The sequence below is a fragment of the Chiloscyllium plagiosum genome, chromosome 12 (genome assembly GCF_004010195.1).
Source record: "Chiloscyllium plagiosum isolate BGI_BamShark_2017 chromosome 12, ASM401019v2, whole genome shotgun sequence".
NCBI classification, from domain to species: domain Eukaryota; kingdom Metazoa; phylum Chordata; class Chondrichthyes; order Orectolobiformes; family Hemiscylliidae; genus Chiloscyllium; species Chiloscyllium plagiosum.
This window is the reverse complement of record NC_057721.1, coordinates 2,138,939-2,154,172: the sequence shown is the minus strand read 5'-3', so window position 1 is coordinate 2,154,172 and position 15,234 is coordinate 2,138,939. Positions and strand designations below refer to the sequence as shown.

Below are 15,234 nucleotides of genomic sequence, written 5' to 3'. Positions count from 1 at the left end.
CACAGCTGCAGACACATACAGACATACGCATTCAGACACACACACACAAACACAGACACACACGCACCAAACCTTTCCTGTGATTTTTTTAATGTGGATTAATGTCCAGTGATCATTTGATCGAGGACCAAGTGGAGGCTGAAAGGACAATCACACAGGATGTGGCCAGCCCACAGTGAAAACATGAGAGAGTGAAACATCCGAGGGCACTGACCGCTCAGCTATTGCGACGTGTCATTTGATCCGGAGAGCCCCCTGTGCGAACGTGGCCCCAGCTGGAAGGTTGATCTTGGTTCAATTCCTGGAAGTGGCGATCAGCTGAAATCTGTAAACAAGCTCCACAGGCCGCTGGGTTGGATCCCTGGTCCTGAGGCATCTCACTGCAGTCGGGGGAGCGGAGGGCTGGGGGGGGGGGGTGGTGTGGGGGGGTGGTTTGGTGTACTACAGTGAAGGTCAGTTCCCCTGGGTTAGGGAGGGGAGAGAGAACGCGAGGTGGGGTGGGGCTGCACAAATGCTGTTGGAGCAGCTGTGGGGCTCTGGCAGCTCCAGGCTGTGAGCCTCCAGTCGAGACTGCAGCAAGACTCGGTCTGTCTTTCTTTCTCTCTCACCCCTGTGCGAGTCTCTCACAATGACAGCCACCTTCAGTCACTGTCAGAGTCGAGAGTGCTGAGGACTTGTGCAATATCCAAGCCTGAACCTGGTTTGACGTAAATCAGCAACTCCAAGACTGAAGGCAGGAGGTAATGACTGAAAGAAGTTTGATGTGAATTTCAGAGAGAAATCTGTTCGGTTGCGTGCTAAATGCTTGTTAAATGAGAAAATAAACATGCTTGTAGTCTTTTTTTAAAAACCTTTCATGGTGCCTACACGTTTTAACATTAGTCTAGGCTGGACTCTTTTTATAAAAGAAATTAGGCAGTGGTTATATTGTCAAGTTTGTTCCCTCACTTACAGAGTGGAAGGGTATCTGAAGCTCTGTAGCAGACCCCCATTCTCTGTCTCTCGAGCTGGGTAAACACGCAAACTGTATTCGGAATGTAACATAAAACAGCGGGAGGCCAGTCAGTTTGCACCAGCTCTTGTTTTGATGGATTACTGAGATGTCTGGTGAGCTCCGTGTTTACATTGAGGCTTTGCTGGGGCTGGAACATCTGCAGTGAGTGCACCATCACATTTGAAACATTACTTCCTTTTCACGCGCTGTTGGCATTGCTGGCAATCAGTGAACCCCTACATTATAGAAGCGGGCCATTCGGCCTGCTGAGTCCATGACAACCCTCTGAAGAGCATCCTTCCCAAACCCACCCAAACTGCATTTTCCCAGGGTCAACCCCAGAAAGACAGGCCAATGCGAGCAGCTTTTGTGAGAACAAATCCACTTGGAACAAGTCATGTCTTATCCTTTTCTGTCCCATGAGTTAAACTTTGACTTGGCCAGTGTACTTTAAAGTTAGCATTCTGTAGAGTTTTCTTTTTTTAATATGATTGTGTTAATATTTTTAAAGGGTAGATATTTATTTGCACAATGCAACTGTTTGATTAACTTACTTACAGTGTGGAAACAGGCCCTTCAGCCCAACAAGTCCACACCAACCCTCTGAAGAGTAACTCACCCCCCCTATATTTCCCTCTGACTAATCCATCTAACACCATGGGCAATTTAGCACGGCCAATTCATCTAACCTGCACAGCTTTGGACTGTGGGAGGAAACTGGAGAAAACCCACGCAGACACGGGGAGAATGTGCAAACTCCACACAGACAGTCGACTGAGGCTGGAATCAAACCTGGGACCCTGATGCTGTGAAGCAGCAGTGCTAACCACTGAGCCGTATTTCTTGCAACTTTAAGAGACTAGATATTTGTTGTTGACTAAAGAAACTGATTCTTATTGTGGAATTTAATACAGTCTGAGACCTCAAGGTATTTTCTAATCAACCAGTTCAAAGGAAGTACACGCCTCTGGAGCAGTGGGACTGGAACCCAGGCCTAGTGAGGCCAAATAAGCACTCAGTCACCACTAATGGGACTAGAAAAGGAAACAGTGACCTCAGTTCATAATACCAGCCGTCCATTTCTCTCTCAATGCACCACATTACATTCCTCCAGGTCAAAGCTGCTGTAAGTATATGCATATTGTTACAACACTCTCCCATAATGCGTGTCCCTTCGATCTTCATCATCCTGGAGTTGGGAACAAGGCAGTTGAGTTTTGACATTCATCTAATTTGTCCTAGCTTCAGTCAAAAGTGGTGAACTGGTTGAAATCACTCCTGCATGGTGTGGTAGATGAGGTAAATAATAATATGACAGAGGTTGGACGGGTGCACTGAATCCTTTCCTAGTTTCCCTCCTCTATTGGTCATGACAAAGTTTTAATTTAACCAGAATGGTAGTTTGGTATTTTATGTAAGTCTGGGACTCTATCAGGTTTAGTATGAGAAACAAGTTTGCCAGATTTCATTAGTTAACTGTTTATTATCAATACAACTGAATCAACACAGTTGCAAAGGTTATTGACTGACAGTTTGGTTTATGCAAACATATATATGGAATTAACCTTTGAAAAAACAAGCCTGAGGAAACACAAAGAAAGAGGCAAACTCTCCAGACTGTTACTGCAAAGGTACTTTGGCCACATGAAATTCACACTCAGGAGAAAAGGTTAAGTCACATGGTGAGCTGTATCCAAAGTTATTCTGCACACCTAACCTCATGGCACAGGAGTGTCACCATGGAACCGTTGTAACTGGCTGAATTCCCTTTTGCTATAGATGGTGAGGTAGATTCTGAAATTCACTTCAGGAAACCTTGGAGTGTTAAAGATGACCACTCGTGAGTTTTCAGCTCCTGAGCTTTGCAGAGTGGATTTGCAAACAAAGAGAGAGCGAGCGAAGGCGTGTTGCTCATTAGACAAGATTCCTCAATCCTCTCCAATTGGCTTCAAGGGCCCAGTCAGTGTATTACAAATTAATATCAGGATCACACTGCTTCATAACGATAGAACAGATGGGATGACTGGGTGAACAGATGAAGGTGAAGGTTATCAGAGCACCTGGAGATAGGATGAGATGAAGTAAGTTGGGAGAAGGCTTGAGTTCACGACAAGTTCCCAGCATGAACCTGTTGGGCTGAATGGCCTGTTTCTGTGCCATCTGTCAGCGCAGACTCAGTGAGTGGGAAGGCCTCTTCTGCACTGTATGAGTCTGTGTACTTTTGCGAACTCGGGGAACAGTGCCATGGAATGCGGGTTGGAACATGTCGACTTGATGTGTTTGAGACAGGGATCATCAGCTGAGAAACCACCTCAGCCCTGCCAGGGCAGTAGGTACAGTGACAATGAGGATTACACTCCATTGCAGACACACTGGGCTGAAGGTAATGTGTTTGCGTGTGATCTTCAGGTACAACTCGGATCGGCACCGAAGACGCTCCTATACCTCAGGACATTATATTACAGGGGGAGGACGTGGCACCTGAACATTGCTATATTGAAAACCGAAAGGGGATGATCAAGCTGCACCCGTGTGGAAACTGCTGCACAATGGATGGGCTGCCAGTGAAAGAGCCCACTCTGCTGACACAGGGTAGGTCATACACTCTCTTATTGTGGGTTCCCGTTGTTTAGAAATACAAGAGCTGGGGGGGGGGGTGGTGGGGTGAGGGTGGATCTGTGTGTACAGTGTGTCAGGCTGGTGAGCACGTTGATGTAGTAAGGCCGCACAGTGAGCAGCTTCAGCTGTAACTTGGATGTTGGGGTGGACATGCTGTATGCAGGGAGATGGTGACAGACTGGGAGTGCTACTGGACCAGTAAAGCACTGGGGGAGGTGAGATAGGTTCACATCCTACCGGGGCAGCCGGTGGAATCTAAATTCAACAAACAATACGATTAATTAATTGTGACAGCCAGTTGGCAATATCATAGAATCCCTACAGTGTGGAAACAGGCCAATCGGCTCAACGAGTCCATACCAACTCTGTGAAGAGCATCCCACCCCCATTCCCCCCACTCTATCCTTGTAACCCTGCATCTCCCATGGCTAACCCACACATCCCTGGGCACTATGGGCAATTTAGCATGGCCAGTCCACCCTAACCTTGGACTGTGGGAGGACACCAGAGCACTCTGGGGAAACCCACGCAGACACGGGGTGAATGTGTAAACTCCGCGCAGACGGTTCCCCCGAGGCTGGAATCGAACCCGGGGCCCTGGAGCTGCGAGGCAGCAGTGCTGACCACAGAGCCACCATGCCGCCCTTCAGTCAGTTGTCACACTTAGTAAGGACGGAGGAGATTGCCAGCAAGGTTGGTGCTTGTGTTTGGAAAGTTAAGTATCGAAGTGTATGTGGACGAACGTCTCGGTTTAGTTTCATTCCCATCATTTCGGCATAAAGGAGGGACAGAAATTTCAGGTGCCAGAGGGTTATTGTTAGCCTCCAGGAGGGTATTTTTACCTGCTGCTGCATTGCTCATATTATTTCCTGGAACATGCAAAACCGCATTAAAGTTGTGGTATTGAAGAATTCAACCGGTTTTTATTGCTATTAAATATTATACATTAACATTACATTCACTAGCCACATAAGCGTCTGGGTTGATAGTAAACCAATAGCTTACAAGAGAGCATTTTGCTTCCAGTAGCATGTAATACTGCAATCAGTCTGAGATAAGATGGAGTGTGAGACATTCGTCCCCTGAGGTTGCATAGATATGTACGGACATACTGACCAGAAGACATAACACAACCATATTCTTATTTTGCAAACATTAAAAACTTCTCCTGAGCAGACATATATGGTCGTGCTTGTTATCAATTCAATGATTTTACAAACGGCTACAGCAAGAATTCATAAGACTAACATTTTAGACTTCAGTGTAACACTTTGGAGGTTTGCCAACATGTTGAGGTGGTAATAATACAGAGTGCAGAATTATATCTTGTTCACTGTTGTGCTTGTTTGCTGACTAGTTGTGTTGCTGCTAGTTGCTGTCCCTTCATACCACTGGGGGAAAGTGAGGACTGAGGAAAGTGCTGGATGTCAGAGTCGAGAGTGTGGTGCTGGAAAAGCACAGCCGGTCTGGCAGCATCCTGAGGAGCAGGAGAATCGACATTTCGAGCGTAATCTCTTCATCAGGAAGAGCTTAATATCATTGTACAATCATCATCATTGGAGTGTGCCTCCTGACTATTCTCATGTAGGATTGATGTGTTGTACATTAGCCTGAGCTGAATTCTGTTCCTTTGCAATGTAGCACCATGATCAGTCATGACTTCATATGACCTTCGCTGGTTGCAAAGATGTTGTTGTTGTTGTCCAAGTTCAGGCAATCCCTGGGTTGTGAATAGGTTCTGTTGTGGAGCCCATTCACAAGTCGATTTGTATGCAAGTTAGAACACAATACAGGACAAAAGAGTACAGCTGTTTGTAAACACATGAAAGTGTCTTTAAAATTGCAACCACATATGGGATTGCTTTCATAAGTATCAGTGTTCGCAAGTCGGATGTTTGTAAATCGGGGGCCCCTCTATTTGTATTTTGAACATGCACTGTCTGCTCAGTGCACAGTTTTAACAGATCTCTTCCCTAATCTTGCATCATGTACCTCCTTCACACTCCACAGGGTATCAAGAAATGGCTGAATTTATAAATAGACTGCAGCCGCTACATGACTACTTGAAGATGTGAGTTAAAATCCCTGCGTGACATCTTGTGGATTGGAATTCAGTTAATTCATGAAGTCGTGGCACCTCACTTGAGTAGTGTGTTGGAAATCAAGCCCCACTATCTTGGAGTCACTGCAAAAGTGTAGGATTCCCAAATGTATAACGAATTCCCCAATTTACCTGAGTTTCAGACCCAGGTTGTGAGAAAGTTCGGACCAAGTTTATGGACTTAGAGCAACTACATGCAGGAAAAGTCACATCAGAGCAGTGGCAGACATTCTGATTAGATTAGATTCCCTGCAGTAGGGAAACAGGCCCTTCAGCCCTACAAGTCCACACCAACCCACTCCCCCCCCTTGACTAATGCACCTAACATTCTGCGCAATTTAGCATGGCCAATTCACCTGACCTGCACATCTTTGGACTGTGGGAGGAAACCGGAGGAAACCCACGCAGACACAGGGAGAACGTGCAAACTCCACACTGACAGTCACCCGAGGCTGGAATCGAACCTGGGACCCCGGTGCTGTGAGGCAGCAGTGCTAACCACCGTGCCACCATGCTGCCCCGTACAGTCAAAAGGGTCATAGTAAAAGTGCACGGCCAACATGTTTCATTCAAGGTGAAGAGTGAGACCAACAAGTCCAGAGAAGCCTGGATGTCAATGGAATGTACAAGATTGGTTAGGGAAGGAAAAGGAAGCTTATGGTAGAGGCCTAGAGAATGTGCAGGTGGTTTGGTTTCAAAACAAAAACAAATTAGACGAGAAAAGAGGGATGTGAAAAATGGGTAACATTAAAGAAAATGTAAAGGCTTTTTATGAGCTTACTGGGGGATGAGAAAAACCAGGGAAAGTGAAGGGCCCAGTTGGGAGGAAAGAGGTGATATTGTGTGTGAGGAACCTGAAGACACAGCTGAGGTCTTAACTCAGTCCTTTGCATTATTTACTGTGTATAATCCCTACAGATTCCATGATTCAGAGAAGGATATGTAGGTACTGAAATCTCACTTATTTGTGGCACAACCCTTCTCTCTTCATTAGGTCCGTTGGCACACCTTTCGACTGTTGCATCATTAAATCTAGTGTTATTAATCTCCTCAGAACTCCTGTTTATCACATCTTCCCCTTTTTAGTTTGTTTCTTCCTCCCCTGACTTCCACTGGATTAAAAATTCTTTCACTTCCATCAGAACTGAAGAGAGGTGGAAGATAATTGACCCGAAACATGATCTCTGTTTCTCTCCTGTGATGTTGTCTGGCTTACTGAGCCTTTACAGTCTATTTTGTTGTTATTAAACTTCTGACCTCGAGGCTGTGACTTGGAGGAATGCTGTAAAACAGTCATTTTATTGAGGCGTGTCAACTGACATCCAACTTTTTTTTTAACGTTACTTTTTTTTATACTATTGCCCTGACCAATCAATTTGTCCGGCTTAAATTGAAACAAAATTTGACAGTTAACTGTCAGTTATCATCTAGCCAGTGCAGTCTCCATGACAATGCTTTCACTAGCCTTTACTGTTCAGAGTCCACTTGCCATCTAATCAGCACTGTCTTCTCGTACAATGGAAAATGCTGTTTTCCTTTATTTTTGGCATTCTTGCGAATGGTCCTGAAAGGTGCAAGACAAAAAGTGTCCTTTAACAGCAATCAGGTTCTCTACTGGCTTTCTCTATTGCTTATCAACTTCATAATCCGAATCCACTTGGATATTCGAGATATCAAGGGATAGGGGGCAACTGGGGGTGGGAAAGTCAAGTAGAGAAACATGGTCAGCTCTGATCCATTTTAATATCCAAGCAGGCTTGAGGGGCTGAACGACCTCCTTTTGCTCCAGTTTCCAATGTGCTAGCTCGTCATTCTGACAGAGAGTGTGTCCAGCGACCCGGCACACTGGCAGCAACAGCCTCCCTGCAGGAAGGTGTGAGCACTGAACAAACAATCACACCGCTTTCCTCCCGAGCGGTTGTGAGTGATCAGTGAAGGGTTTCACGTGGAACGGCTGAGAAAATGGCATGAATTAGAGGTGGGACGGGATGTGGAAACATAAAGTACGAAGGTGGGATTTCTGGAGAGTTAAAGCTTGCCTGGCAGGCAGCAATAAATCTCAGGCTCGTTTCCTTCCACAAACACAGTGGGTAGGAATCATCTGTGCATAAACCTGCACTCTGATAGAGTATGTCCGATTGCTTTTGTTTACACAGAGACACTGATCAATTCACTGAAGCCTTCCCTCGGAATGTGTGATCTCAGTCCTGTGGAGACCATTCCGGTGACTCCCAGTTTGTGTAGGGTGATTAGGCCAGATAGCCCATATCTAGCTCAGTGAACATCAGTGGTGTGCATTAAGAACACGTGACCATCGGAAATAGGAACACGAGTGGGCCATTCGGCCCCTCAAGCCTTCTCCGCCATTCAGTAGGATCATGGCTGATCTGATATTCCTAATGTCCATTTTCCTTCCTTTTCCCCATAACCATCGATTCTCCTGCTGATCATGAATCTATCTATCTCAGTCTTAAGTAAACACATGAACACTGCCCTGTCATCCTAGACTCTCCCATGAGGGGGAACATCATCTCAACGTCTAAGAGGCTTAGAATTAGCTTTATCATCAGGTGCTCAAATTAGTATGGTGCAAAGTTTACAAATCGCCACCTATGGCGCCATCTTAGGTACAGATTCTTAAGTACTAATTCTTAAGAGGGAACAATATAGTTAAATAAATAAAAAATGTGTAATAACAGTCTTTCCAATACATTCTATGCCGGCACCTAGACTCTAGTCCATACTAGGCCTTGACTCCAGACGACACTGAGGCTTTTCAGGCTGGAAGGCCGCAATCCTGTATGTTTCAGTGAGATTGCCTCTCATCCTCCAGTCAGTAGAATTCCAACCTGTTGAATCTTTGATCAAAAGACAATCCCTCCGTACCAAAGATCATCCTTCTCCAACGAAATAATAGCTTTACTTAGATTAGATTACTGCCAGCGTGGAAACAGGCCCTTCGGCCCAACAAGTCCACACCGACCCATTCCCCTACATTTACCCCTTCACCAAACACTACAGGCAATTTAGCATGGCCAATTCACCTAACCTACACATCTTTGGACTGTGGGAGGAAACCCACACAGACACAGGGAAAATATGCAAACTCCACACAGACAGTCGCTGAGGCGGGAATTGAACCCGGGTCTCTGGCGCTGTGTGGCAGCAGTGCTAACCACTGAGCCATCATGCTGCCCCTACTATGGGGCCAAAACTGCTCAGAGTGCTCCAGAGGTGGTGACAAAGCTCTGTGTCTTTCCGACAGAATCCTTCGTAGTAATTTTCCCACCACTGAGGTTAGGCTGACTGGCCTTTCATTATGTTGTTCCCTACAGATATGTTGGGCAGAGCTGAACACAAGCTCAGGTCTGCTCCAGAGGTGGTGACAAAGCTCTCGACTCTTGTTCAATCTGTGTCTTTCCGAGTGCGGTTTAATGCTTTGCCTCAGAATCCTTCGCAGTAATTTTCCCACCACTGAGGTTAGGCTGACTGGCCTTTCATTATGTTGTTCCCTACAGATATGTTGGGCAGAGCTGAACACAAGCTCAGGTCTCAGTTGTGGCATCACCATGTCACATCTCTTACACACAGGTTCAGTCATAAAGGTAGAATTAACCTTTTATTCCACAGCCTGCTCAATACTTAATGCATTTTAAAAGGATTACGGGGACAGACGGATTTGAGAGGGGTGGGCGGTTTAAGTAGTCTTTGAAGCTGTCGGGACAAGTTGAGACAGTTGTTAATAAGCATTTGGGATCCTTGGCATAACGCGTCGAGACACACAGAATATGAACAAGGAAGTTGTGGTGAAGTTTCATCGGGCCTCAGCTGTTACATTCAGTAACTGGCACCAACCTTCAGAGAAGGGGTTTAAGCAACAGCTAAAACTGTGCCTTTATTTAAAGAGAGGTTGGAACAGTGTAATGAAAGGCCAGTCAGCCTAACCTCAGTGGTGGGAAAATTACTGGGAAGGATTCTGAGGGGAAAGCATTAATCCACATTTGGAAAGACACAGATTGAACAAGGGCGGTGAGCTTTGTCAAGGAAAAGCGATGTGTAACTAACCTGATGGAATTTTCTTTTTTGTTGAGGAGGTTAACAAGAATGTCACACCGTGCAGTCCTTGTTTAACCATAGACCATATGGTTATCTTTTGATAAGCTCTCACGTGAAAGACTGGTGAGAAAGGTCAAAACCCAACGTGTGGTAAGTTGGATTGAAAATAAACAAAACAGAGAGCAGACGAACTTTACCAGAACGGTGCCAGGGGTTAGAAGCTTCAGTGAGAGTATCCTAGAGATTTTACAGTGCGGAAGGTCTCCCTTCGGCCCATCATGTCCACATTGGTCATCAACTATACTAACCTTGGTTTCCAGCACTTGGCCCATAACCTTGTGTGCTGTGCTGTTTTAAGTATTCGTATAAATATTTTTAAATGTCTTTAGGGTTCCTGTCTTCACCACCCTTTTCAGGCGGTGAGTTCCAGATACCCACCACCCTCTGCGTGACAAAATGTTTCTTCAATTCCTCTCTCGACCTTACCTTTAACCTGTGCGCCTGGTTATTGACCTGTCTCTATTAAGGAGAAATATTTCTCCCAATCTACCCTAGCTAGATAGCTTTTGAACTCTGCACAGCTTAATCAGGTCTGCCTCACTCTTCTCTGCTCTAAGGAAAACAATCACAGTCTGACTAATCTCTCTTCATAGCTGAATCACTCATGCCAGGCCCTACTGCCTTCAATGATGACATAAAGATCAAACTCAAAGACTCTGCGATCTCCTCCCTGGCTTCCCAGAGAATCCGAGGATGAATCCTATCCGGCCCAGGGGATTTATCTATTTTCACACTTTCCAGAGTTGCTAACACCTCCTCTTTGTGACCCTCAATCCGATCTCGTCTAATAGCCTGTATCTCAGTATTCTCCTCGACAACATTGTCTTTTTCCTGTGTGAATACTTACAGAAAATATTCATTTAGTGCCTCTCCTATCTCTTCAGACTCCACACACAGCTTCCCACTCCTGTCCTTGACTGGCCCTAATCTTCCTCTGGTCATTCATTTAATCCTGACATACCTATAGAAAGCTTTAGGATTTGCTTGATTCTATCTGCCAAAGACTTCTCACATCTCCTTCTGGCTCTTCTTAGCTCCCTCTTTAGGTCCTTCCTGGCTAACTTGTAACTCTCAAACTCCCTAACTGAGCCTTCAAATCTCATCTTCACATAAGCCGCCTTCCGCTCGACAAGGGATTCAACTTTAGTAAACCACGGCTTCCTCGCTCGACCTCATCGTCCCTGCCTGACAGGGACATACTTATCAAGGACATACAGTAGCTGTTCCTTGAATAAGCTCCACATTTCAATTGTGCCCATCCCCTACATTTTCCTTCCCATCCTATGCATCCTAAGTCTTGCCTAATCACATCATAATTGCCTTTCCCCAGCTATAACTCTTGCCCTGTGTTATATACCTATCCCTTTCCATCATTAAAGTAAACATAACCGAATTGTGGTCACTATCACCAAAGTGCTCACCTACCTCCAAATCTAACACCTGGCCTGGTTCATTACCCAGTACCAAATCCAATGCGGCCTCGCCCCTTGTTGGCCTGTCTACATAATGTTACAGGAAACCCTCCTGCACACATTGGACAAAAACTGACCCATCTAAAGTACTCGAACTATAGCAATTCCAGTCAATATCTGGAAAGCTAAAGCCCCCCAAAACAACTACCCTGTTACTTTTGCTCATATCCAGAATCATTTTTGCTATCCTTTCCTCTGAATCTCTGGATCTATTCGGAGGCCTATAGGAAATTCCCAACAAGGTGATCTCTCCTTACCTATTTCTACCTCAGTAGATGAATCCTCATCAAACGTCCTTTCTGTCACCGTAATACTGTCCTTACATAACAATGCCACACCTCCACCTCTTTTACCACCTTCCCTGACTGTACTGTAACATCTAAACCCCAGAACTGCAACAGTCATACTTGTCCCAGTTCCATCCACGTATCTGCTGACCTTGTCCTTCTAGGTAGTAGTGGGTTTGGAATAATCTGTCTGATGATCTTTGATGATCAAGATAAACTGAGGTCCCATCTCCCCTCTCTGGGGAAAAGATCCTGTAGCAGAAATTTGTGGAGGAAATGGGGGAATCCTCTGAGCGTATCAGCTATTGTTTGTCTTCCAATTCAACGTTACTAAAAGCCGACTGTGTGTCACTCGCTGCTTGTGGAAGCTTCCTGTGTGCAAATTGATCATGCTGTTTCCTCCATTGTGTCAGTGTAAAAAGTACTTTCAAAGTACATCATTGGCTCTGAAGCACTTTTGAGGTGGTGAATGCTCTCTCTCTCTCTCTCGCCCAACCCCCCACCCCCACCATGTCTTTTGTGCAAGGTTTGTGAAGGTTTGTAGCTCAGGTTGAGGTTTAGGGTGTAGGTCTGCTCGCTGAGCTGTAGGTTTGATATCCAGACGTTTCATTACCTGGCTAGGTAACATCATCAGTGGCGACGTCCAAGTGAAGCGAAGCTGTTGTCTCCTGCTTTCTATTTATACCTTTCTCCTGGATGGGGTTCCTGGGGTTTGTGGTGATGTCATTTCCTGTTCGTTTTCTGAGGGGTTGATAGATGGTATCTAGATCTATGTGCTTGTTTATGGCGTTGTGGTTGGAGTGCCAGGCCTCTAGGAATTCTCTGGCATGTCTTTGCTTAGCCTGTTCCAGCATAGATGTGTTGTCCCAGTCGAAATGGTGATTTTTTTCATCCGTGTGTAGGGCTACGAGGGACAGAGGGTCGTGTCTTTTTGTGGCTAGCTGGTGTTCGTGTATCCTGGTGGCTAACTTTCTTCCTGTTTGTCCTACGTAGTGTTTGTGGCAGTCCTTGCAGGAATTTTGTAGATGATGTTGGTTTTGTCCATGGGTTGTACTGGGTCTTTTAAGTTTGTTAGTTTTTCTTTGAGAGTGTTGGTGGGTTTGTGTGCTACTGGGATTCCGAGGGGTCTTAGTAGTCTGGCTGTCATTTCTGAGACTTCTTTAATGTATTGTAAGGTGGTTAGGGTTTCTGGCTGTGTTTGGTCCGTGGTTTGTTCCTGAGGAATCTGCGGACTGTATTTTTTGAGTATCCGTTCTTCTTGAATACGTTGTACAGGTGGTTCCCCTCTGTTTTCCAAAGTTCGTCTGTGCTGCAGTGTGTGGTGGCTCGTTGGAATAGTGTTCTGATACAGCTTTGTTTGTGTGTGTTGGGATGGTTGCTGGTGTAGTTAGGTATTTGGTCAGTGTTTGTCGGTTTTCTGTATACACAGGTTTGTAGTTCTCCGTTGTCCGTTCTTTCGACTGTGACGCCCAGGAATATGAGTTTGTTTTTTTGTCTAGGGTCCAAACTGACAGCCAAGTTTTTGTCAATGACTTGACACTTCAGTGGAAGGTGAGATCTGTGTGTGGGCACTGGGTGGTACTCTGCTAATGCCCTCGTGAGGAATGGCCAATAATTGTGAGCATGCCAGCCATTTCCATGTGCAGTGACTGTAGAGCTTTGCAATTAATGGCTGGTCACCTCACTGGTTGCTTGTTACTATGTGAGGTAATGAGAATGCATTTGGGATGTGTATGTGAGAGAGCGAGCAAAAGCAGTGAGGGTCAGGACCTGTGGTGGATCAAGTCTGGCTCTCTGGCACGGTGGGAACAGCGAATCAGCTGCCAGTCACGCCCGGGATGGCAACCTGCATTTGAGTAGCACCTTGGGCACGGAGGAACCCTTCCACTGAGGTGTTTACATTTCTGATGGGAAAGGTGGTGTCAGTGGGGCAGGGCAAGGGATCTGAGGGAGGGTCGCTGGGCCTGAAACGTTAACTCTGATTTCTCTCCACAGATCCAGTCAGATCTGAGCTTTTCCAGCAACTTCGGTTTTTGTCGGTGGGGCGGGGGTTTGACTGGGACTCGTTTGGAGGCTATAGCATTGTGGAGGAGTCTGCAGTGTCAACACAGACCCTGGGGAGTTGCAAACTCAACATTTTCTCTTGGGGAAATACAATACCGACAGACACTGGCACCTATTAATTATTCCTCACATTCCTCACATTCTCTCCAGCACAGCGAAAGAGTTCTCTTGAAGACAAGCAGACGGGGTTAGGGTAAACATGTGGTTTTCTGTCTCTCACTCTGGGACAGAGCTGTTAGCAGACAGTTCGCAAGCAGTGCAGTCCTCTCTCTCTCTCTCTGTCTCATTTCCGCACTGGGATTGATTTCCCCTTGTTGGAAGGAAATTCTTCGCTCTCAAATCCTGTGACAGAGGGAAGAGGAGGGCGGGAGAAGTTTTGAGAGGATTTTAAGGGGAGGGGGGTCCTCCCTCAAGTGACGGTGAGGAAGAGGCGTGTGTTGGAGGCTGGCCTGCTCCAGACTAACTTCCCAGACTGAAAGTGCCTGGAGGTAACAGCAGACGGTCTGGCCAGACTCCTGTGGCAGGCGCATTGTAAAGGTCAGTGGTTTTAGACAGTTAGAAGGATTCTCACTCAGGTCTGTGCTTGGCTCAGATTGGATTGAGTGCTGTGAGTATAGTGCACAGATTTCTCCTCTGAAACTTTTGTGGCAGACAGAATTCCTTGCTACGGGAGAGGTGTGTGTGGAAAGGGAGAGAGGGTTCAAACCCTGCTGAAAGGAGGGTGGACACAGCGCTGCAGGCTGAGTTTCCTTTCAAGCAGTCTTGTCTCCTGGTGATTCAGACCTAGTGCTGTCTCTGCTGACGCACTGTGTCAGGATTTCGCCTGCTTTTGTTTGTTTGTCCGACTGGGGAGTGACGTTAAGAAGCAGGAGACCTCTCTCCGGCTGGAAGGAGGTGTCAACAGCATTCCCGAGGCTATTTAAAACACCAGCCAGCCCCAGCCTCAGACCCCACGCAGAGGCTGGACTGGGAGAAAGGAGGTAACAGGCTCCCAGTAATTTGGTGATGGCTAAGGATCGGACCAACAGAGTCAGGGGCTTGGAGCACACTTAAGAGTCCCATCCTCTCACTGTGTGCAGAGAGGTGGTGGAGATTGGTCTGTCCTCACTGCTGAAGAGAGAGTGTGCCTAAATGTAACTCCCCTGGGCACCGGGGTGATTCACTGGGAGGGGCGACGTCTCTCTGGAAAGTGCCATGCTGTTTGTTAATCTGAGCTAATGGGTCTGACTGAGGTTCCAGATCCAGCAGATGGTCAGCTCTAAAGCCCGGGACCACAGTGTAGTCTTGGTTGACCACCTCCAGCCTCAGCTCGGCACAGGCTCTGGTATTCTGTAACCAGGCACAACTCGTACACCCCCTCCCTGGACCCTGACCCTAGCCAGATCCCATCTCCAGCTGGCCTCCCCTTCTCCACCCAGGATCCCCTAGCCCCCCTGCTCCTCTTCAATAAGGATCCCACTCTCCACCCGGGATCCCACTCTCCACCCGGGCTCCCCTCCCCCTAGTCCCTTTGCTCTTCCCCACCCGGGCTCCCCTCCCCTTAGTCCCTCTGCTCCTCTCCACCTGGACACCGCTCCCCCT

At 46.6% G+C, this 15,234-nt stretch overlaps 1 protein-coding gene across 1 annotated transcript in view; it reads left to right on the top strand.

The window, feature by feature from the left end:
• Positions 1 to 15,234, top strand: part of LOC122555472 (pleckstrin homology-like domain family B member 2) — a 213,905-nt gene that overhangs the window by 13,903 nt on the left and 184,768 nt on the right. The window contains exon 4 of the mRNA XM_043701499.1: positions 3,404 to 3,586. Within this exon, the coding sequence (XP_043557434.1) occupies positions 3,404 to 3,586 (183 nt within the window). The remainder of the gene's footprint in view (positions 1 to 3,403; positions 3,587 to 15,234) is intronic.